The 25,882-nt window shown below is 43.5% G+C and overlaps 1 protein-coding gene across 3 annotated transcripts in view; it reads right to left on the reverse strand.

The window, feature by feature from the left end:
- LOC117368313 (dual specificity testis-specific protein kinase 1-like) overlaps positions 1-25,882 on the reverse strand; it is a 174,495-nt gene that overhangs the window by 70,889 nt on the left and 77,724 nt on the right. For all 3 annotated transcript variants that reach the window (XM_033961852.1, XM_033961851.1, XM_033961853.1), the window contains one exon: positions 10,065-10,186. In XM_033961852.1, coding sequence (XP_033817743.1) covers positions 10,065-10,186 — 122 coding nt within the window. The remainder of the gene's footprint in view (positions 1-10,064; positions 10,187-25,882) is intronic.

Consider the following 25,882-nt stretch of genomic DNA (forward strand, 5'->3'; position numbering starts at 1 on the left):
AAACATTGATTTTAGTTTTAGCCCTTCGATTATATATGTCCAGGATGGGTGGGTGGGAGGGGAGGAGGATATACCTTTAATTTATTACAAAGCCCGAGAGCTAGTCTCGATGGGCAACATTAACGCGGAGCTGGGAGGCCAGCGGGGTCGCCCGTCGGTTAGGTGAGGGGGGGTATGAGTTAGGAAGGGCAGTGAGATCAGCAGCGGGGGAGGTCTTTCCTGCCGTGTGATTGACCTCCGATTGGGCAGGTCGCGGCCGGAGGGAATGGTGGGTAGGAGGTTAAAAGGGAGGGCTCTCGGAGGACTCCCAACGGTTTCCGGTCCTCCGAGGCGGCTTTCCCACCCTCCCGCCCATTATGTTCAGGAGTGGGTGATTGAGGCTAGGGTGGCAGTATCCCGAGCTACTGGCTGCTGGGCTCATCAAGGGATGAGCGATGGGCCGGATGGGAGCCGTACCTGGTGGGTACATACAAAATTCAGTACAGATACAAAAGGAAGGGGGGTGAACTACAATCGTTAAAGCAGAAAGAGAACATTTATGGGTAACACATCGGGGGGGGAAAGAGTGGAAGATAAGCAAAAAAGAAGAGAGAAAGGAAAGAAAAGAAGAAAAAAGGAAAAGTAGTGAAGCAATTATTAGTGAATCAATCGCTTGGCTATTTTGCATGGGGTTTTACTAATTTGCATGGGTGGATCGGATGGGATCGTAAACCAGGCGGTGGGCCTTTTAGTGAATCAGATCGGAGAATGATTGCAAAACCAGTAAAACTGGTATTGCGATCGTTGTTACAGGATCAGTAAGATTAGTGAATCTAGGCCTTAGTCCTTTGTGTGTGACTAGTTTGTTACATCTTCCATTAAAAGCTTAGGAGGAAAACCAAGCTTTCACTCGCTTCCTGAAGTAGAGATATTGTAAAGCCTTTCAGGGAATGCTTTCCAAAACATGAGAGCTATTTTGAGAAGGATTGTTAGTGGATGTCACATTGCATGATTTCATTTGGAAAGGGTGTGGTTAGAGATATTCCTTGGGAGGATCTTGACGACCTTGGAGAGGTATAGAGGGAGATTCTGTCTTCAAATACACAGGCACATTTCCTTTAAGAGTCTTGAAGATCAGACACAGAATTTAAAATTTAGCCCTGGATTGACTGTACTGGTATCTAGGCTCTAAGGATTCGTTTACAGTGAATTTATTTTAGTTTGGCATTTGCCACAGTCCTGAGTGACCAAGCTATGCTAGCCTTTGCATCTTGCTCCCTTCTAAGTCTCTGCACCACCAATCAGGTACCTGGTCTCCATCTAACCCACATAACCAATTTATAGAAATTCATCACAGAAACTCTCATTTGCTTAGTAATGTCAGAAACCTCCCACTGGTAACTGCTTCCAGAAAGTAGACATTGTTACATAGTTTCAAGTGTGAAATGTATCTTGTCCATGGCTACTGTGTTGCAAAAAGTCCCTATAATATAAGGCTGCCAACTAGATCCAGTCCTGGGTTTAACCCAGTGCATGCTACAACCTGTAGTCTTACTTTTCTTAGGGAATGCAATGGGGAAATCAGAACTACAAGTCCCTGCATGCAACAGGGTAAGACCAGGACTGGATCAACCCTGTCTGGCCTACCTTAAAAGGAGATTAGGTTCTTACTTTGCTAATATCTTTTCTAATAGATAGGTGTGTCATTCTGGTCAGTAGGGTATTCATCTCATGCTCACAAGCCATGCAGAAATAATCCACTCCAAGGTTTTCAACTTCTCCTTCTTCAAAGGGCTCTGCTGCCCCCTTCAGTTTGTACCAAAGCAGGCAATAGCCCTATATAGAAAGACATAAGAAGGAGAGGTAAGGAGAAACTCCCCAAAATTCTGTTCTGCTCTGAATGAAGTATAACAAACATGTTAAACATCGTAATTGAACAAGCCAAACATCAAAATAACCATATCATTTATGGAGTTCAAACATTCCCCAATGTGTTATAGCAATAGATTATTCTTCATGCCCTTAAGATTTAACTGACATCAAAATCTCAGTTTTGACTCTAACTTTCTGACTGAGATAGTAGGTAGGCAGCGTAAATAACAGACAGTGTGGGGTTCCAGAATGACACACCTATCTACTAGAAAGATATTAGCCAGGTAAGAACCTAATCTCTTTTTCTAGTATAATAGGTATGTCATTTTGGACAGTAGGGACATAGAAAACTAGGGTGGGACCTCTGTGCCTGCTTGTAACATTGAGGACCTAACGATGGTATTCTCCCTTGCTACCATGTCCATTCTGTAGAACTTGGAGAATGTATGCAGTATGGACCAGGTTGCTGCCCTACAAATCTGCCCATGAAGAAGCCACATTTCTTGTTGAATGTGCCTTCAAGGAGACCGGTGACTGCTTGCTACAGGCAATATATGCTGAAGAGATGGAGATGCATATACATCTTGATCTGGTAGCCTTGGATACCAGTCTGCCATGTCTAGCCTGACTAGTGAGCACAAACAGATGGTCAGACAGTCGGAACTCATTAGTAACCTCTAGATAACATAGGAGGACTCTCCTCACATGGCAGCTTTCTCAAAATCTGGTCCTTTTTCTTTGACCCTATGGACTGCCTATGGAAAGGTAATCTTACTTCTTGATTGACATGGAAAGCTGGCACAACCTTCATCAAAAAGGACGGGACTGTGCACAATAGTGCCTGTAGCTCCGAGATCCATCTCACTGACCCAATGGCTATGAGGAAAACGATGGTAAGATCCATCAAGGATGCCTCATAAAGAGGCTCATACAGAGCCTGACTGAGTCTGTGCAAGACCATGTTCCATGATGGAAATGGCTGTTTTATTGGTGGTCTGAGCCTTAGTGCCTTTTTCAGGAATCTGGCCATGTTAGGATGGGAAACCAGGGGAGCTCTGCATTCTCGGGCTCTTTAGCATGAGAGGCCCATCACTTGGACCTTGACCAATGCCACTGTGAGGCCTTTGTCAAGAGGAAAGCCAGCACCACTGAGATTGGAGTACTAAATGGCTCCATGCACCATGCATTCATGCACCACAGCTAAAATGTCCCCATGCCTTAGTGTAAGCGGAGACCATCGTAGATGTTTTGGCACCGAGAAAAGTAACAATAACTATTTCTGAGTATCTTTTGTGCTCTAACACTGCACACTCAAGAGCCATGCTGTAAGACCAAAGCAATCCAGATCTTCTTTGACCACTGGGCCCTGAGAGAGAAGATCAGAATGTACATACTGGGCACCCATTGCAATGACCTCCCTAATCGAACAGGCTGGCATACGTTGACAGAATAACCCATGAGCCTATCCAGAGAGTCATGCCTCTTAACAATGACGGTGGACAGAGCCACCAAGATATGTTGTTGTTGGATTCTGGGGTCCACAGGAGTGTCATCTGAACAGAGTACATTAGCTGAGACCACCAAGACAGTAGTGTGCTCTGAAGGGGATGCATGTGAACCTTTGCCCAAGGAACAACATCTATAGTGGCTGCCATGGAGCCTAACATTTAAAAGTAATGCCAAGCTGACAGAGCTGACCTGACCATCATTTCTATAATTTGAGAGCAAATCTTCTGTCTGCTTGCCTTTGGAAGATAAACATGGCCTTCTGCTGAGTCAAATAGAACTCTCAGGTATTCCAGTGATTGGGACAGAATCAGTTGGCTCTTGTGAAAATTCACTATCCAGCCCAGGCTCTGTAAGACCTGGATCACTTGATTTACTGCTTGTTCTCCTTCTGAGAATGATGGGCCCTGATCAGCCTGTTGTCCAGGTATGGATGCACTTGTAATCCTGCCCTGCAGAGATGAGCAGTAACCACCACCATCACCTTGGTGAAGTCTAGAGAAGCTAGAAATTCCCCAGCGCTACCACTGTGATGACTGACCTTACTTTTTGCACACAAATGGTACTTTCAGAGCTGTTTTGACGTGTGTGAGATCCAGTATGGGTCTCCAATCTTCTAAGCCTTTCTTGGACACTATAAAGTATATGGAATATCTGCTCAAACCCAATTTTTTGGCCTGAATTTCTAACAGTCCCTGCACTGTTGCTAAGACTTTGCTTGCCTTCTCTGGTTGCCTCACTGGGAAGTCCACAAACCAGTCTGTTAAGGGTTGGGTGAACTCAAGCATGCAACCTCCCTGAATGATCTCTAGAAACCAACGGTCTGACAAGATCTGCACCCAGGCTTCCGCATACTTCGAGAGCCTTCCTCCTATCCTCAGGGGAGAGGCTACAGTCCTGGCATCATTGTGCTTTCTTGGATGCTTGGTTTCACCTTGATCCTTTCTTGACCCCGATAGGATCTCTGAGATGAGGCTCCTCATGAGTACTTTTAAAAACTCCTGGAATCACAAAAATTAAACTTCCCAAAACCTCTAGTGGTTATCGGTCTGCTATCAAGTAGAGATTTTGGCTGACGATCTCCCACAATGGCCATAAGATTGTCCAAACTCTTTCTGAAAAACATCTGTCCTTTGAAGGGAAGTCTGCTGAGTGTAGCCTTAGAGGTGGTGTCTCCTGTTCATTGTTTGATCCAGAACATACTGTGGGTTGATATCAAATAAGCTGAGACTTTGCTCATGACCATGATGATATCATAGACAGCATCGGCCACATAATCTACCCCTGCTAGCTTAAGCTGGGGCAAAGGCTCGCCTCTTCCAGGGTAAGCCCACACATCTTGGTATGACAAGCATGTGCCACAAAGAAGCTGCTGCAGCTGTTTGACCCCTAAGGCCAAAGCTTTGAATTGTCTTTTTAGGACCACATCCGCTCTGTGATCCTGTGTATCCTTTAATATTACACATCCCTCGCTTGGTTGAGATGTGTGCTTGTCATCTGGGCCACCAAGAAATCCATCTTAGGCTGAGTGAACATCTGCTGATACTCCTGTGCCATAGGATACTGTTTTGACATTGCTTTGGCTACCTTTAAAGAGCCCTCAGAAATATCCCAGTTCTCCATGACTAAAACACTCATAGGATGCTAGGAAAATACCATAAGCTGTGCTCTTGCTTCACTCATGATAGAATGCTGAGTGGAAGGTACCTGCTAGGGATTTAACTGCAACTCTTGAAGAGTCAGTAATGGTTTGCACAGCTGGCGTACTGTGAGGTCTTCCCCTTGGTCAAGGGACACCACTGTTTCTTGCGCACTCACCTGAATTTGGGATCCTGTATCTCCCAGCAGGGAAGACTCACTCTGTGAGAGTAAGAGCATACAGTCTGACTCTTCATCTTCAGAATCCCTATCAGAAAGGACCGTGGGATCCTGGCCAGCGTCTGTTATTGGTATGGATGAGCCCTGGGAGCCCATGCCTTCCTGCGCAGCCCCTGGCTCACAGCTCATATAAGGATCTCTGCTATCCAAATAAACTCTCCACATCAAATTCATAAATTCAGGAGAAAAGGCTTTACTAGGCAGTGCTGAGTCCTCTTTAGGTAACTCCACCTTCGTCTCTTGGGCTCCGTGGCTTCCATGCTCCTGAGCTTAGGTAAGCCGCTGTTTCGGGGCTCTGGAAGAGATTTTCTCCTGGCAGAAAGGTGTTTCAATATCTCTACAGCCCTAGAGACACAAGGGGAGGATAAGCCTGAAGCTCCCATCCCTTCACATATAAAGCAATGGTACTCTTTTGGTATCCATCCACCACAAAATTGGCATGAATTAGGGATAAAAGAACCTGAGGACTCCATCTAGTTCTGAGGCAAAACGAGGAATTTTGAAGAGTCTGGAGGACTTTGGAAAAAAATAAAATAAAATCGGGAAATGCAGATTTTGGTCCCATAAAATGACTCAAAAATGCCTTAACTAAACTTTAAAAAACTCTGAAAACAGGATTTTAGAAGTGGGGGGACTCTAGAGGAAGTGGAAGAAACCTTTAAAAACAGTTTTAACAGAACTTCCCAATTTTGGCTATAGGCTGTAAAAGCCATACTCACTGTGAAATGCGCTCTGAAGATACTGCAGCCTGCCTCAGCTCTAAGTAGCTAGTAGATCTGGGAGAAGAAACACTTTCTCAATCAGTCAGTCCTCAACACACTAAGATTTTTGGGCTGCCAGTCAGATTGATACTCAATCTCCACGGAACTGCACACATGAAGAGGGGGGAGGCAAAATTGCAGCTGGCACCCTGAAGAGCCCTGATGAGCCCCCTGCAGGTGCTAACAGCCTGCGCTCAAGCCCCTGCAAATCAGTAGGCAAGCTAAGCTTCTAAGGGTATGAACCCCGAGCTTCACAGTTGTCTGCAGGCTGGCCAAACAGGTCCCCAAGGGATTAACATGCCGACTGCAGACCAGAGTCTGTTTCTTCTCCATACAGGTAAAGCTTACCCTGAAATCCACAAAAAAAAAAAAAATACAGAGTAGATCATAAAGACACCTTCCGGCTTATAAGTAGAAGGAAAAACTGAAGAGGGCAGCAGAGTCCTCTGGAGAAAGACATGGGGGAAGCCACTGCTTGCCCTGGATCAGTAGCATGGAATATTACTACTCCTTGGGTTTTGGCCAGGTGCTAGTGACCTGGATTGGCGACTGTGAGAAAGGGCTACTGGGCTTGATGGACCATTGGTCTGACCCAGTAAAGCTATTCTTATGCTCTTTTGAGAAGGAGGAGTTAAAAACCTGGAGTGGATTCCTTTTGTACAGCTCACGAGCGTGGTAAGAATACCTTACTGTCCAGAATGACACACCTATTGCACTAGGACAGGGGTAGGCAATTCCAGTCCTCAAGAGCCGGAGCCAGGTCAGGTTTTCATGATATCCACAATAAATATGCATGAGATAGATTTGTATTTCAAGGAGTCAGTGCATGCAAATCCATCTCATACATATTCATTGTGGATATCCTGAAAACCTGACCTAGCTCCGGCTCTCGAGGACCGGAATTGCCTACCCCTGCCCTAGAATAACAGTTCCATAGGAAAAGTCCATATGTTTGTTCAAACCTTTTTTAAACTCAGCTACACTAAATGCTTTTATCACATTCTCCAGCAACACATACCAGAGCTGAACTATACATTGAGTGAAAACTATTTTGTCCTCTTTGTTTTAAAATGTGCTATTTTGTAACTTCATGGCAGATCCCCTAGTCTTTGTATATTTTTTAAAAGTAAACAGTTGAATTACATTTATCTATTCCACTCCACCAAGAATTTTATAGACCTCTATCATATCTCCTCTCAGCTGCCTTCTCAAAACTGTTCTTTATTATTCCCATGCTACCGGTTTAAAAAAAAAAAAAATCTCTTTCCTCAAGGTGACCCTCCTGCTAGTTATGAGGTGGAAGTGGAGCTGAAATTAGAAGCAGCTGCTAGCAATGAAATACCTAGTGTACATGAATGTAACTCACCTTGACCTTAACAGGTGTGAGCCAATGCAAACTATTAAAATAAATATAGATAACTGTGAATATGCTCAGACATGTTCCAAAACCTGGGAACACTTATATAAATAAGAATGAGGTGATAAACAGAAATAAAACAACAAAAAAGTATTATGATACATTTTTTGGCTAGCTTTCAGAGGCCACAACCTTGTTCCTCCAAATAAAAGATGAAAGGGAAGTTTTGTTTTTGCTACACTACATGCTGATCAGATAGTTTCAATTAGTAGTGCTATTATAAAATTTAAGACTTAGGGCTCCTTTTACTAAACAGCATAAGAGCATTTTACTGTGGGCCGATGAGGTAAATGATCTGATGCTCATTGCCAATCCGTGATAAAATGCGCTTATGCTGCTTAGTAAAACCCAGCATTAGTTTCTTATACCAGTAAACTGTACTCATCATACAGGGTCCATAGCTTATATATGTGTCCTTTAATGAAATAAACAGATCTTTCTACATCAGTGATCTTCAGTGGAGTGTTCATTTTCCGTTCCCACTTTCTTCTGTGTGTTTTTGAACCTGTGGGTTCCTTGCCCTGTTGGACTTTTTGGTGTTTGTCTCATCATTCAGGGAACAGGAATACAGCCTCTAATTCAATTCACAGAGCAGCCATGTGTAGAACCCTGATTGGCCCATAATGGCTATGTTGTCATATAGACTGTTACTGCACCAATCAGTGGGCTTCCTTATAACCTCTGATATTTCTGCCCTATGGTTCCTCCTAATCCAGTAGCTTATATCTATGTTGAGGATTCAAAGCATTTCAGTTTTAACTTAGAAGCAATATTTCTGGTTGCCAGATAGTACAACTGCTAGTTTGTGCTTTAGAAATATTCAATGGAGAAGGATGGACCTGGATTCCTTTTAACCCATTCTTTTTCCATTACTAAAGCTTTCCAGAGATAGGCAATTTGATATCAGTATTCAGTGTGCTGATATCCTGCAATAGATATATCTAGTTGCAGAGTAGACAGGATTGGGAATCAATTTTTTTGTCTGTTTGGAGGTGAAATACTTAAATATGAATATCCAGCTGAAGATGAGACAAAATGAAAACATGACAAATTGAAATTCTAGAAGGGATCATTCTATAAGGCTGAAAGAGGATAGGTGCAGGAATCATAAAGAAAAGGGGTGCTGGACACATGGGCGCAGCCTACCAAATGAGGTGGTGAGAGCAAAACTTAGTACTGGAATTCATAAGCAGAGGAGTGGGATAGACCATGGAGGCCATGACCTTACCAATATTTTGTCCAACACAGCATCAGCAACTAGTGAGCTTGGGGAGGGGGCCAGAGATTGGTCAGTTTGGCCCCTTCAGCCAAAAAGATGTTCTGCTGCCCCTGCTGGAATTGAATAAAGCATGAGACAAGTGTAGTAGAGCTGTAGTTGCAGGAAGCTGAGGGTAAAGCTGCAGAAGAATAGGATTGGTGGTAAGATAGTTGGAAGAAAAATAAGGCAGGTAGACAGGACAGGTCTCATGGTCTTTATCTCCCATCATAATTTCCGAGTCAGATAATCAAACACACTTAACCATATGTAGCATTACCATATTTTGGGTTGAAAAATCTCGGATGCATGGCTATGCCCCGCCGCCCCATTCTGCCCCAGCCCCACCCCCACCCCATCCCAGAAAGCTTTGTCTTTTCATTCCTGACCTCCGGGCCGTGTCCAAGGTACGTCTGAGCATGCGTGGACACATGTGACATCATCCACACATGCTCAGAGGCCCTCCATATGCGGCAAGACCTTACCAAAATTCAGACAAACTGCTGGGTTTTGGAAAGTTCATTCAGGAACCCGTACAGTCCTCTAAAAAGAGGACATATCTGGGTTTTCCCAGATGTCTGGTAACCTACCCATATGCCAGCAGCAACTATACAGATAAGTGACCTATCTGTACTACCCCAATAATGCTGCTGAATATTCTTATAGATTTCATTGGCAGATAAAGTAAGGCCACAGCTAGCAGTGGTCATGGCTGAATACATATATTCAATGCTACTGGCTTTTTGTTGTGTTGAATATATATGTGTAGAAACTTATATTTAATTCAGAGAAGACATGGTACAGTGGTTAAAGCTATAGCCTCAGCACCCTGAGGATGTGGGTTCAAACCCAAGCTGCTTGTTGTGACCCTGGGCAAGTCACTTAATCCCCCCATTGTCCCAGGTACATTAGATAGATTGTGAGCCTACTAGGACAGACAGGGAAAATGCTTGCGTACCTGAATAAAATCAAGTAAACCATTCTGAGCTCCCTTGGGAGAATGGTATAGAAAATTGAATAAATCAATCAATCACATGCACAACAAAATATTATACAATTTTTGCTAACATCACCTTTCTTTTCCAATTCTCCACCCCTCCCCCCACTCATAGACAACTGAAGTTAATAGTTCTAAATTCCAGTTGTGAAGCCATTGTCAATTGAATACTTAATTAAACACACTGACCATGGTGTTTGAACATTGACCACACTATTTCTTTGTTATCCACTATTATTGAAAAAATCTATTTAACTAGTCAGCTCTAAGAGATTTTGTCCTGTGAATTTGTGTGTGTTTGTAAAGGCACTTGCCTTGTTCAATTTTACTAGCGGTCAATAAGTTTGTTTTGGATAGAAGTAATCAAGTAGTCTAGGCAGAGAGAAAAAAATGACCTACCTGACTATATTGGGATGCGACAACTTTTGCAAAAGACTGATCTCTCGTACAATCACCTCCTGGTCCACATCATTCTTGTAGATTTTCACTACCATCATCTTGGAGGATGAACTAGAAGTTACCTGAGAAAAGAGGAGCTACACTGTGATATTCTCCACAGAAAGCTTTAACATGAAGAATCTATTTATGTAAAATACGTACATTTCAAGTTAAAAATAGAGTTGTCCAAGAAAATCAGATTCTAGTACTACTACTACTTATCACTTTTATATAGCGCTGAAAGGCGTACGCAGCGCTGTACATTTTGACATTTATAGATGGTTCCTGCTCAGAAGAACTTACAATCTAACTTGGACAGACAGACAGACATGACATATAGGGTTGGGGGATACAGAACCCAAGGTGAGAAAAGTTAGGAGTCAAAAGCACTCTCAAATAGGTGGGCTTTTAACTGGGCCTTGAACAATGCCAGAAACGAAGCCTGTCGTAGGGATTCGGATAGCTTGCTCCAAGCATATGGCGCAGCAAGGCAGAAGGAATGGAGCCTGGAGTTGGCAGCCGAAGAGAAGGGCACAGGACAGGAAGGACTTACCAGCTGAGCGGAGCTCACAGGGAGATCAAAGGGAGAGATAAATGAAGAGAGATATTGAGGGGCAGCTGAGCGAGTGTATTTCTAGGCAAGTAAGAGGAGTTTGAATTGTATTTGGAAATGGATGGGAAGCCAATGAAGTGACTTTAGGAGAGGGGTAATGTGAGACTCACCAATTTAGCGACCAACACCCCCACCCCACCCCGAAGAGACCTGACATACCTCTGAGGCCTCCTAAAGCAGCAGTGGCATCACTCTGAATGGACTGTTTTGCGGCCTGCTCCACCAGGGTCTTCCCTCTGCCGCGTCACTGATTACATCACTGATGATGCAGCAGAGGGAAGACCTAGAGGGCAGGCCACGAGTAGTAGCTACTGACTGTCTACCGCTGCCACCACTGTTGCTTTAGGAAGCCTTGGAGGTGGGATGGTCAGTGGGATGCTGCTGCACAGAGGGATGGGAGGGAGGGATGGGAAGTTGTTACACAGGGGAATAGGTGGGAGGAGAGGAAAGCTGCTGCTCAGGGGGATGGGAAGGGCGGAAAGATACTACAAAGGGGGGGAGAGAGGAGAGAGAAAGAATTGTTGGGGTGGAGGACAGGAATGGAGAGAAGAGGTACAAAAGGGTGAGAGGGGGAAATCCTGCATATGGTGGAGGGGAGGGAGACATGCATGGAGAAGAGAGAGGGAGAAATATTGGACACAGGGTGGAAGGAAGGGAGAGATGGTGCATGGGGAGAGAGAAAGAAATGTTGCACATCATAATGGAGGAGAGAAAGGGAAAGTTGCTGCATAGATTTGACCCAGGGCACAAGGCAGGGAGAGAGAGACATGGTAGACAGGGACTGAGAGTGGAGATGTGGGGAAGGAGAAGAAACAGTATGTGAAGGTGAAAGGACTTCAGGCTGCGTGGAGGAAAGGAACTGGCAGAAGGAAACATGATCTGGGAGAGAGGAAGAAGAGTAGGCATAGGGGACACAAGCTGCAGACAGAAAGAGATGGAGATTAGCAGTGTATAGGATTACCATATGTAAAAGAGGACATGTTCGGGTTTGATAACCCTAACCAAATGTCCGAATTTACTGAGACATCTCTTTTTAAAGGACTTCCAGGTGTCTGGATGGTTTTCTAAAACCCGGCAATTTGTCTGGGTTTTGAACTCTCTGAGTCTAGCCTAAATTCTTTTTTACCTTTGGTGGAAAGCAGAGGTCACTTTTGGGTGGCAGCGGCATCAATCACGGTCCCGTTATGGGTACCGGTGTTCTGGGGGCAAGAGCTCCTGTTGCAAGCCGCTGGAGGCTCGTTTGGTGCTGGCTGGAAGTGGCAGGAAAGACTTTGGCTCTGCCTGAGCTCAGGGCCATGTGTGGATGGTGTCCACGCATGCATGTCCCAATCAATTCTTTTGTTAAGAACATAAGAATTGCTGTACTGGGACAGACTGAAGGTCCATAAAGCCCAGTAGCCTGTTTCCAACAGTGGTCAACCTAGGTCCCAAGTAGTAAAACATATGTTTGGCAAGCAGGGGATCATGTATTCCATTTAGAGCAAGGTCTGCTGTAAATGTCTGCCAATACAAATCAAACCAGCTCAGTTATATTTTCAAGACTCCACTTTACACCATCACCATATATCACATATAGAGAGTCTTATATAGTTTATTGATCTTATTTAGCTTAAAGACCTCAGTGGTGCCACCTGTATGCCACTAAACTTTTAGAACATACAGTATTCAGGCACCCATAGTCGTCATCGGCCTCAATAATATATACTTTAAATATTTTAAATATTTTATTTTAAATAAATAAGTATAAATACTCATCTTCATCTACACGGGTGGGGGTAGGCACTCCGATATAGATCTATGTTTTGCCCCAAAGGCTTTATCAAGGAAATCCCCCTTAAACCAGGAAAATCTGGTTAAATCTATAAACGCGGGGAACATGAGCCGTTTGATTTAAGGGGGATTTCCTTGATAAAGCCCTTTGGGGCAAAACATAGATCTATGTCCGAGTGCCTACCCTCACCCGCGTAGATGAAGATGAATTTAAGAGCAAATGGGATGCCCATGTGGGATCCCTTAGAGGGTTAAGCCAAGGGAACCTGTCACCAGGAGTGGGATCCCTAGGATAGTAGATTTGGGGGTGGGTCAGTAGAGTGGGCAGACCTGATGGGCTATGGCCCTAATCTGCCGTCATCTTCTATGTTTCTATATGTTTCTATGTTTCTATCCTACAGCCAAGAATAGCAAGTTCCCCTGTGTTGGATGTTGGTGAACTACAGGGGACAATCTGGGGCAAGAAAGTGCTCTGGTGAAGAATGCAGCTGGATACCAAATCAGTGGGGTGGAATTAAATGGAGGCTTGAGTGGTGAGGATGATCCTCGGATGGCTTTGGGAACAATTGGAGGCCAAGTTGGACGTCCTGAAGTGGGCAAATATACTTGTGATCTCCATGAAACTTCGCTACAAAAATCTTTCTGTCCTGTCATTAGAATTTATATGTTTTTAAACTCAGATCTGGCCAAGACTATTCTCCCTGTTATAAATAATTTGATTCCTCATATAAGGACTTTGGGAAATATGATAAATCTACAGTACATGAATCAGATATTTTGATGATTAATGCAGTGGCTGAAAAAGTTGACTCATTACATCAAGTTATGACTAAGTCCAAACCACTCATCCTTCCTTAAGGATTTATCTGCAATTTGATTTAAAATGGATTCAATTGAAGAAAGCATTCATAGTGCAAACAAATTTGTTAAATTTTCCAATAATGGTACATAATTCACATATGGAGCAAGCTTTAGAAGATATATACTAGAAGGGTTCTAGATAAAGCAAGCATATTTTCTGCCAAACACTAAACATTCAGTTATTTTGGAGGAAGGTAATATTATATTAGATTCATTAGAAAATGCATTATATGTTACAAATCTCATAAGTATATTTTTGGGGAACCTTCCCATTTGTCCTTTTTAACTGCCAAGCAGGTCTCAGAAGGGGGCCTCACCATTAGAGGTCACGGGGATGGGAAATGTTTGATTGAATTATTTAGGGCTTATACAGCTTTGACCTTTCCCTTTTTCTGAATATTTAAATATCTCTCACATTGTATTGGATTTTTTTCAATTTGAGGACTTGAGCTAAGGTCGTAAATTAGTTACCTTATTTCCCTTTTATTTTATATTGAGGGTATTTCTTACCCTTTGCCTATTAGCTATGGGGCTCATAATCAAAACAGAAATACATCTGGAAAACTGCCCAAGTTGGCACTTGGACGATCAAAAAGACATGTTGTCCAAGTGCAGATAATCGAAACGGGTTTTTAGATGTATCCAGGGACTTGCTAGGCCTCTGACTCCCGCTGTGTGCCCAGAGCTGAAAGGGGCATTTTTGAAGGAGTAGTTAGGGCGGGATGTGGGTGGGATGCTTGCCGACCTAGACTTAATTGTACTGCAGGGATGATCGTAAGTTTTATGAGGCTGCCTGGACGGAACTTATACGTTGTGACTTAGGCAATCTAAAACCAGGTCTAAGTGCCTAGAAGGTATCCAAAGTGACCAGATAACAAAGCCTCTACTATGGGGCATCCAGGCCAATCATAGCCTTAGGCCCCTTCACGATGCATCTGGGGAGGGGCCTGAGGCTCTGACTGGCCCACGTTGTTTAAGGCCCTTCCCACTGGAGGGCCTTATACAACCTGGGCCAATCAGAGCTTCAGGCCCCTCCCCGGTACATCCCAAGATGCACCGGGGAAGGGAATTCCCTTAGACAACGCAGGCAGCTGGAAGGAGTAGGTCCATGTCAAACTTGCAGGTAAGGGGGGGAAGGGGCAGTGGGGTGTGTGTGTTTATTTGCTAGTTGCAGGAAGGTTTTGTTACTTGTTAGTTGAAGGAAGGTTTTAGTGCAGTGGGAGAGTGTGGGCATCTCTCCCGCTGTGGTGATGGTGGGGGGGGGGGGGGGTTGGGTTTGTTGCAGGAAGATTTTAGTACAGTGAGAGAGTGTGGGCATCTCTCTCGCTGCAGGGGAGGGGTCAGGTTAATGGCAGGAAGGTTTTAGTGCAACGGGAGAGTGGGGGAGAGGGTCCTTTTGATAAGGTCAAGCAGTGCAGATGGGTTTTCTACTGACCAGCACCCTGGATCAGACGCTTTTTTTAGCCACCAAAAGCCGACGCTGATTTTTAAAAATGGTTCAGCATTTTTTAAGAATCCACCGGAGGACTCATTTCAGTGTTGAAGAGCCCATTTGCATGTCAGTGTCAAAGACTGCTAGAATACTCGCTAAAGAGGGAGATAATCCCTTTTGATAATCCGTCGCTAAACTGCTTACAGGCTAAACTGCTGGAAAACAGTTTAGCGACGGCGTTAAAGTTTTGAGAATCTGGACCTGAGTGGGGTGGAAAGGGTAGTTGTGAATCGCTTGTTTACTCTTTCCAAAAACACTAGAACTATAGGGCTTGCAATGAAACAACTAAGTAGTAGATTTAAAACAAATGGAGAAAATATTTCTTCACACAACGTGTAATTAAACTCTGAAATTCGTTGCCAGAGGATGTGGAGAAATCAGTTAGCTTAGCAGAGTTTAAAAAAGGTTTGGATAATTTCCTAAAAAAGAAGTCCATAGGACATTATTAAGATGGCTTGAGGGAAGTTCTGGCAGCTCTGCTGACTGACCTTTTCAATGAATCTCTAGAGTCAGGAGTGGTACTGGAGGACTAGAAAAGGGCAGATGTAGTCCCTCTTCACAAAAGTGGAAGTAGGGAATTTCAGGTTGGTAAGTCTGACTTCTGTGGTAAGCAATAGAACCCCTTTAAAACAGAGAATGATCACGTTTCTGGAATCCTGTGAATTACAAGACCGGAGGCAACATGGATTCACTAGAGGTAGGTCTTCTCAGACAAATCTGATCAATTTCTTTGACTGGCTGACCAGAGAATTGGATATAGGATGTGTGCTAGATGTGGTGTATTTAGATTTTAGCAAAGCCAGTGTTCCACACAGACATCTAATAAATAAACTGAGTGCCCTTGGAATGAGTCCCAAAGTGATGGGCTGGGTCAGGAACTGGTTGAGTGGAAGACGACAGAAAGTAGTGATCAATGGAGATCGCTCTGAGGAAAGGGATGCTATCAGTGGTGTGCCTCAAGGTTCTGTTCTTGGGCCTGTTCTTTTAAACATTTTTATAAATGATTTTGCTGAAGGGTTGTCGGGTAAGATTTGACTCTTTGCGGATGATCCCAAAATCTGCAATAGAGTAGACATGCCAGATGGTGTGAATAATATGAAGAAAGACTTGGCGAAGCTTGAAGAATGGTCTGAAATTTGGCAGCTAAAATTTAATGCTAAGAAATTCAAGGTCACGCATTTGGGCTGCAAAAAAACATAGGGAACGGTATAGTTTAGGCCGGGGGTGAATAACTTTTGTGCACGACAAAAGAACGGGACTTGGGTGTGATTGTATGTGATGGCCAAACAGGTTGAAAAGGTGATGGTGAAAGCTAGAAGGATGTTAGGTTGCATAGGGAGAGGTATGGCCAGTAGGAAAAAGGAGGTATTGATGCCTCTATAAAAGACTCTGGTGAGACCTCATTTAGAATATTGTGTACAATATTGGAGGCCGCACCTTCAAAAAGATATAAAAAGGATGGAGTCTGTCCAGAGGAAGGCTACTAAAATGGTGTGTAGTCTTCATCATAAGAAGTATGGAGCCAGACTTAAAGATCTCAATCTGTATACTTTGAAGGAAAGGCGGGAGAGGGGAGATATTATAGAGATGTTTAAATACTTACATAATATAAATGTGCATGAGTCGAGTCTCTTTCATTTGAAAGGAAACTCTGCAATGAGAAGTCATAGGAACGTAAGCAGTGCCTCTGCTGGATCAGACCAGAGGTCCATCGTGCCCAGCAGTCTGCTCACGCGGCGGCCCATCAAGTCCAGGATCTGTATATCTAATCCTTTCTTGAACCCCAATACTGTACTCTGTCCTATCACACCCTCTGGAAGCGCATTCCAAGTGTCCACCACCCTGTGGGTGAAGAAAATCTTCCTAGCTTTGATTCTGAATCTGTCCCCTCTCAATTTTTCCGAAGGCCCTCTCGTTCTTGTAGTTTTCGAAAGTTTGAAGAATCTGTCCCTCTCCACTTTCTCTATGCCCTTCATGATCTTGTAAGTCTCTATCATGTCCTCTCTAAGTCTCTGCTTTTCCAGGGAAAAGAGCCCCAGTTTCTCCTATCTTTCAGCTTATGAAAGGTTTTCCATACCTTTTATCAAACGTGTTGCTCTTTTCTAAACCCTCTCGAGTATCGCCATATCCTTCTTAAGGTATGGCGACTAATACAGCAGCAGGATAACTTATTTCGTTCTGGTTGTAATACCTTTCTTGATTATACCTAGCATTCTATTTGCCTTCTTAGCTGCGCACTGTGTCGACGACTTCATTGTCTTGTCCACTGTTACCCCCAAGTCCCTTTCTTGGGTACTCTCACCCAATAAAAGCCCTCTCATAGCTGTACTTCGGGTTTCTGTTTCCTACATGCAAGACTTTACATTTCTCTATATTGAACTTCATCTGCCATCTCGTCGCCCATTCCCCTAGTTTGTTCAGGTCCCTTTGTAAATCTTCGCAGTCCTCTTTAGTCCTAGCCCCACTAAATAGTTTGGTGTCGTCTGTGAATTTTATTACTTCACACTTCGTCCCTGTTTCTAGATCATTTATAAATACATTGAACAGCAGCAGTCCAAACACCGACCCCTGCAGAACACCACTCATGACCCTCCTCCAGTCCGAGTAGTGGCCCTTCACGCCTACCCTCTACTTCCTTCCTGCCAACCAATTCTTGATCCATCTGTGTACGTCTCCTTCCACCCCATGGTTCTTCAGTTTCCGAAGTAGGCATTCATGGGGTACCTTGTCAAAGGCTTTTTGGAAATCTAAGTATACGATGTCTACGGGGTCCCCTTTGTCCATCTGTTTGTTAATTTCTTCAAAGAAGACCTATAAGTTCGTTAGGCACGATCTTCCCTTGCAGAAGCCATTCCTTTCTAGATGCTCATCGATGCTGTCTTTTATCAGCGCTTCCGCCATTTTCCCCAGAACCGAGGTCAGACTTACCGGTCTTTAGTTCCCCGGGTCACCTCTTGATCCCTTTTTAAAGATGGGCGTAACATTGGCTATCTTCCAATCCTCCGGGATCACGCCTGTTTTCAGGGATAGATTACAAACTTGCTGTAGTAGTTCCGCTATTTCCTCCTTTAGTTCTTTCAGTACTCTAGGGTGGATTCCATCCGGGCCCAGGGATTTGTCAGTTTTTAATCTTTCTATCTGCTCGTGTACGTCTTCAAGGCTTACCTCCATGGATGTTAATTTTTCTGCTTTGTCTCCTTTGAAGATTTGTTCAGGTTCTGGTACGTTGGATGTGTCCTCTTTTGTAAATACTGATGAAAAGAACATGTTTAGCCTTTCCACGACTTCTTTCTCCTCCTTCACTACTCCTTTCCTATCTCTGTCATCCAGCGGTCCCACCTCCTCCCTTGCCAGCTGCTTCCCTTTAACATATCTGAAGAACGGTTTGAAATTTCATGCTTCCCTGGCTAGCCTCTCTTCGTATTCTCTTTTTGCTTTTCTAACCACGAAGTGACATTTTTGTTGATGCTTCCTGTGCTCTTTCCAGTTCTCCTCGGTTTTGTCCTTTTTCCATTTCCTAAATGAATTCTTCTTATCTCCTATCGCTTTCTTCACTTCTTTAGTTATCCATGACGGGTGTTTTGTTCGGTTCTTTTTGCACCCTTTTCTGAATCTAGGGATATACAGATTTTGCGCCTCGCTCATCGTGTCCTTGAATAAAGACCAGGCTTGCTCTACAGTCTGCGATTTCTTTGAGCTGTTCCTAAGTTTCTTCCTTACCATTACCCTCATCGTTTCGTAGTTTCCTTTCTTGAAGTTAAAAGTTGTCGCTGTAGTTCTCTTTCCCTTCGGTATTCCTACTTCAACTTTGAACTTGATCATATTATGATCGTTGTTTCCCAACGGTCCCACTACTTCCACTTCCTTTGCAGGTCCTCTTAGCCTATTAAGGATTAGATCCAGAGTGGCATTCCCTCTCGTCGGTTCTCTGAGAAGCTGCTCCATGAAGCAGTCCTGTATAGCCTCCAGGTCTTCCTAATGCATTTTGAGTTTCCAAGACTCCAGTCTATCCCGGGATAGTTGAAGTCTCCCATAACAATCGTGTTACTGCTTTTGCATTCTCGCTTCATCTCGGCTTCCATTTCTTCATCGTTAGCTTCAGTTTGCCCAGGTGGATGATAGTACAGGCCCATCTTTATCTCGGGCCCTTTCCTTCCCGGTATTTTAACCCATAGTGATTCCAATTTGTTGGTCATCGCTGCTGTGTCCACTCTGGTCGAGTGTATGCTTTCTTTTACGTATATAGCTATTCATCCTCCTTTCTCACCTGACCTGTCTTTGTACCCTGGCAGTGCTATGTCCCATTTGTTTTCTTCATTCCACCATGTTTCAGAGACCCCCAGTGATGTCCTGGTTCTTTTTTTTGGCCATGACTTCTAATTCTCCCATTTTGTTCCTTAGGCTCCTTGCATTAGTATACATGCAATTTAGGTCCTGGTATTTTTTTGTCTTCATTCCTTTCCCTGTGCTATGATCTTTATTTTCTTCTCCTGTGCTACAATCTTCTTATCCTCCTCCTCTGGATCAGTCAACTCCTGTGTTTTGCCCATTGTGTCTTCCCAGCATTTTTCCCACTCAGTATCCTCACGGGATACCTTTTTCCGAATTGTCGACACTTGGTCGACTGTCGGCTTTCCCCTTCTTCTTAGATGAAGTTAAGAGTAATCTGAGAAAGGGTGGTAGATGCGTGGAACAGTCTCCCAGAACAGGTGGTGGAAACAGAGACTGTATCTGAATTCAAGAGAGCCTGTGATAGGCACTTGGGATCTCTTGCAGAGAGAAAAAGAGATAATGGGTACTATAGACTAGTTGGGATAGACAGACTAGATGGGCCATTTGGCCATTATCTGCCGTCATGTTTCTATGTTTCTATTCCTAGAATAAATAGCATAAAATCTGTTTTACTACTTGGGATCTGTGTTGGCCACTGTTGGAAGCAGGATACTGGGCTTGATGGACTCTTGGTCTGTCCCAGTATGGCAATTTTTATGTTTTTATCTGGGATCTTCATATCCTCTTGCTGTATAATAAATATGGTGAATTTGCCTCTTTTTATAAGAGCCTTATGGTGCCAATAGATGAAAGAATATCTGCTATCAAAAAGCCGTTCCTAGAACACAAATCAAAGACAGTGGCACCACTCTGAGATTGAACATCACACGAACAAGCAGGTTTTCATGCATCGGCCCGCAGGAATTGAATTATGTGCCTATGTATATATGACACTAAAGAATTGGCTAACACACCTGGTCCTTGAAAGGAAAAAGTCTAGAGGAGTGAGGCAAATCTGCAAATTTATAAACAATGGACATCAGTATGAGCCCTTGATAGATCAATGTAAACCTCTGGCTCAGGCAATATCTCAAAAGGTGACCAGCACCAGACCGCAGTCTAAATGAGAATAGTCTCATACATCACATAGTCCATAATGTGTCAGAAAAAATGCAAATCAAATCACACTCCCAGAACAAAATAGACTTTTTACACCAAGGAGAAGGGATTATAAAGGCATAACAAATGCATACTCTCCCTGAAAACACACCTTGTGAATAAAGACCTACCTAATAAATAAAACAATAAATATAATAAATACTATAAATATAGTAAACCATACAGTGAACATGTATGATAAGACAGTATCTATGTGTAAAGTGCAAGAGACAAGAATGTATATGTATATATGACAGCAGGGTAATCTTGGTGTTTTTAAGAAGTTATTGAAGAGACCTGTTTTGTAATATGAAATATGGGAATTGATGTTCTGTATAGGTATAAGCGCTGGTCGCTTGTCTGTTTATGTTTTAGATTTGTATTGTGTATGTTTAAATTGTGAACCGCTCTGTAAAAAGCAGATTAAAAACAAATAAACAAATACAATATATCACTTTTAATTTTGTCCATAAAGGGAGAAAAAGACCTCAGCAAGGCTGGTATATTGCATATATCACAAACACCTTATTGTTGCCTCAGACTCAATCAATCATCAGTCAAAAAACTCCCCGCATTTGCAAGTAACAACAAAGTGCAAAACATACTCAAAGTCCAAAAAACAACACTTATCTTCAAATTTGGTGTTTTATGATATGTGCAATACACCAGCCTTGCTGAGATCTTTTTTTCTTTTTATGGAAAATGCTTATAGATGAACAGAGAGACAGACTTCCATCCTTTCACATATCTCTGATATTTAAACTCTGTGGTTTGTGTTGCTTTAAAATGCTGACTGCAGCAATGTTGTACCCAGATATTCATTGCTGAGCCATACTTGGATAACAGTGCTGGTTCATAACTGTGGAGGCAGGAAGCTGCATCAGAGGGAAGGTTCTGGTGTGAAATAATGTTTGCTGCCAGTGATCTTCAGAAGTAAAGACAAAATCTAAGGTACACTGGGGGAGTGAGGCTGAGAGACTGGGAAGCAGTGGCATACCAAAGGGGGGGGGGGCGGTCCACCATGGATGCAGCCCATAAGGTGGTGTTCCGATAATTCCTCCAAGGGCCAGCACCAGTGTGAAGAACTTCTCCCGGCAGCAGCAGCAGCAGCATTCACAATGTGCTGCTCTTGCTAGTGTACAGCCTTCCTCTCTGCCAGGTACCATCTACTTCCTGTTTCCATGAAGACAGAACCTGGCAGAGAGGAAGGACCAATGCCGGCAAGAGCAATGAATTGTGAACAACGTGCTGCCAAATGGAGGGTGGCAAAGAGAGGAGGGGTGGGGAGGGAGAGAGAGAGAGAGAGAGAAATGCTGCACCCAATTGGAGAGAGGGAGGGAGGGAGAAGAAAGACTAGGGAAGAGAGAGGAGACGAAAGAGAGATACCAGACCCTGGGGAAGGAAAGGAGGGAGGGAAAGGAAGAAAGGAAGGAAAGGAGATATCAGGCCATGGAGGGGGGAGGAAGAGAGCCAGGGCATGGGGGGGAAGGGAAGGAGACAGATGCCAGACCTGGGAGAAAGGAGATAGGGAGGGAAAGGAAAGGAAAGAGAGGAGATACCAGAGCATAGAGGGAGAGGGAGAGATGGAAGGGAAGAGAAGGAGAGGAAAGAGATGCCAGGGCATGGGGGAAGAGAAGCAGATGCCAGAGCATGGGGTGAGTTAGGGTGGGAAGGAGGGAAGGAAGGGAGAGATGCCAGAGCATGGGGGAGGGAATGGAGACAGAAAGAGAAAAACAGAAGGGACAGAGAAAGAGGGAAAATGCTGGATGGCATGGAGAGTGAAGTGAAGAGAAGATGAAGAAAGCAGAAACCAGAGATGACAAAAGGTAGAAAAAATATTTTTTATGTTGCTTTAGAATAAAGTAGTATTGTAGCTGTATTGATAAACATTTATAAATAGAAAATGGAAATAAGATAATCTTTTTATTGGACTAATTTTAATACATCCCCTTCCTCAGGCAGTGGCGTACTAAGAGTGGGGGGGGGCACTACTCCGGGTGCAACACTTAAGGGCGACTCCTCCAATCCCTTTTTATATGGGGGGGGGGTGCTTAAAAATGATCGGCCCCAGGTGTCACATACCCTAGGTATGCCATTGCTGGGGAGATACTGGATTGAAAGTGGGGTGGGAAGGGGAGAATAAGGAAAGATCCCGGACAATAGGAGGGAGGGAGGGAATAGAGATGTTGGACTGTGTGTGTGGAAGGTAAAAAGAAGGAGATAACTGGATAGCTCATGGGCAAAGTGAAGAACATCTGGACATGGAAGACATGGGAAATGGATATGAGGGAAGGAAAGAGATTGAGGGATTCTGGACTTGAAGTTGGACAGAGTGAGAAGATTCTGACTATGGAGAAAGGGGAGGAGAAGTGGGGAGTGAGAGAAAGGGAGATGCTGACTGTGGGAGAGAATGAGAAGGACTGGAGAAGGGAAATGCTGATTATTTTGGGCGTGAGAAGGAATGGACAGACAGGAAGATGTGGCTGTGGGTAAAGGAATCAAAAATGGAAATACTTAGACAGGAAAGACTTACAGAGCACAAATATTGGCACACACTTCAGAAGGAGAATCCCAGGCCTCAAAAGAATCATTGTCTTATTGCATGATATTTCTTGACTGTAACACTTTATAAATGAGCAGGTCACATGGGCCAAAGAGTAGTCCAACAATATCTAAATTCTATCTGTCCTGTAAGGGAAAGAGCCTGCAGGCTTTCCCACAGCTGACAGCAGTTCTGTCAGAGTTGCAGAGCTGAGCTGCATTATATCTAATGCATCTTCAGTTTCCATAAACATTTTCTGTGGTCAATGACCATTGCAAGGGGAACTGTTCAAAATGCCATCAATTAAAGGAAAGTTATCCAAATATTCATAGGTTTATATCAGAGATAAAATGTGTTTTGAAGTTTGAAGTGTAGCAGATTCTCACATGGATTCTGGGAGCAATTCAGTCATGATCTCCAATACCTCAAGGCCTCTCATTTTAAAAAAACCACAAAACTGGCTATTTCCTCCTGCTCCTTTAAGCTTCCAGTTCAATTAGATCCAAGATTGGGATCTGGTGCAAACAGCCTTCATTCCCCACCCCCAGGGATTTTTCCCAATTCACTTTAGTGCAGTAGCGTGCTTTATTGACATGTCCACAGCTTGAACACTACCCCTGCAGCACTCCTGCGGAACCAAAATCCTCCACATGGCAGTAGTTGAAAGAAAGGTGGGAGAGGGGAGATGATAGAGACACAGGAGGGGAGTCTCTGGAATGAGGAGACATAGGATGAAAGTGAAAGGAGAGAGACTCGGGAATAATCTAAGAAAATGCTTCTTTAGAGGAATGCTGGTAGATGCATGGAACAGTCTCTCAGTGGAGCTGGTGGAATCGAGAAGGGATAGTAGAGACTAGTAGTTGGTAATCCTACCTTATAACACCCCCTCCTATTTCAATACTGAGAGCCACATAATACAGCTCTATCAGTGTATCTCAGCCTGGTTCTGCAGTTCTGCCTGATATTCTGCCACATACATCTTTTGTTATTCCATTATATCATGAGCTGTAGATCTTCTCACATACGAATAAAAGAAGAAAAAAAAAAATACAATATACTGAGACAAAAATGAAAGCCATCACATCTAGGTGAGAAAGCAATACAGTCAAGGAGCAGCCAAGCTGGTATTCTGAATAAGCTAGATAATACTGTCATGATTCTTTTTCATTTGATTTAACATTTGAACTTGAACCTCCATAGCCAAAGCTCACAAAAGGCTCCAGTATCAGGGTGGAAGACCCTGACAGCTTTTGCATGCTTGCTTTCAAACCAATGAACCTCACTGTTCCTTTATTTTTTGTTCTTTGTTAGGCAGCGTTATTTCCATAATCCATTCATCTACTGCAGCCCTGCCTACCGCTGGAATCCAATTCACCAGAGACAAAATGAAAATGTCAGGCTGGATGAATGTAACAACTGTTACTAACTCAGTGCACAAAAGAAAGAAGGAAAAAGCAAAATATATATGAACAGAAGAAAGTAGTCAAGACGCATAGGAGAGCTGGGGAGGAAAAGAGAAATGAAAAGCCTTAGTAGGCAATAGCTGTCTGTCAAGTTTCAAATTTTAAAAATATCCCTGTGAACCTTTTAGTGTACCTGGGGGCTTCTTTCTGTCTTAGATCACCACTGTAACATGCATCATCTAACCTGGTCCCTGGACAGAGTGACATTGATAGTCGAGCTCTGTGACAGAGTACAGCTGATCTGTGTTTACTTTGAATGTGTGGATGAGATTGGGAGTGCATTTGCACACTAGAGAGGGGTTCACATAGATCTCAATTTTCTGTTGCTGCTGAAGGCACTAGTGAATGGGGAGAGCACAGGTGTGGAGCTGATTTAGTGCTAATAAGCAGATTGCCTGGTTTATTTACAGAAAAATCACTGCTAAAACAAGAGATTTAAGCCTATACAAGCAATAAGAAATGAGAAAAATAACACTCTTGATTGGGTTTTGTATATATTTTCTCCATCTTCTTGCCTGCCATTTCCTTAAATATTTTTATTTTTAGTATAAAAGTTTTCCTCGCCTGAATGTGAGTTCAGCACTATTTCACTTTCTCTATACTTCTCTCTATTGCCTGATTTTACATCCCTTTTCCTACATAGATGGCCACAGTTTGCAGAGGATTTTACACAGAGCCTTTTGTAAAATACCTACCTGTAAGTCATGTAGCTGGTAAAAGTCCATAGTCTGCTATTGAGACAGACATGGGGGAAGTCACCGCTTATACTAGGATAGGTAGCATGGAATATTACACTATTTGGGTTTCTGCCAAGTACTTGTGACATGGATTGACCACTGTGGAAACAGGATACTGGGCTAGATCAGTGGTTCCCAACCCTGTCCAGGAGGACCACCAGGCCAGTCGGGTTTTCAGGATAGCCCTAATGAATATGCATGGAGCAGATCTGTATGCCTGGCACCTCCATTCTATGCAGATCTCTCTCATGAATATTTATTAGGGCTAGCCTGAAAACCCGACTGGCCTGGGGGTCCTCCAGGAAAGGGCTAGATGGTCCACTGGTCTGAATCAGTATGGCTATTCTTATGTTCTCCACATTAAACTCTGGTTGATGATGCAATATTTGTATACAAACTTCAGCACTCATACAACTATCAACAGTCTAGTACAGGGGTCCCCAAAGTCCCTCCTTGAGGGCCGAATCCAGTTGGGTTTTCAGGATTTCCCCAATGAATATGCATTAAAGCAGTGCATGCACATAGATCTCATGCAAATTCATTGGGGAAATCCTGAAAACCCGACTGGATTCGGCCCTCAAGGAGGGACTTTGGGGACCCGTGGTCTAGCACTTCTACTCTTGGTTCTGGCACAACTCACACCCACCCTCCAATTCTGTCTTTTTACAAGCTTGTTATGGAAGTCAAGAAAAAGTTGCAGATCTTATATGCTCATGGTAAAGAGAAGAAATACGCATGAAATCCTAACAATGACCACAGAAGAACAAGCTAAGGGCCAGATTCTGTAACCAACGCCTATGTTGATGGCCACCTAAAAAGCGGCACCAATCATGTGTCAATCACAAGACAGCGCCAATTACAGAATCGCGCC

This window comes from Geotrypetes seraphini, chromosome 10, assembly GCF_902459505.1.
Source record: "Geotrypetes seraphini chromosome 10, aGeoSer1.1, whole genome shotgun sequence".
NCBI classification, from domain to species: Eukaryota; Metazoa; Chordata; class Amphibia; order Gymnophiona; family Dermophiidae; genus Geotrypetes; species Geotrypetes seraphini.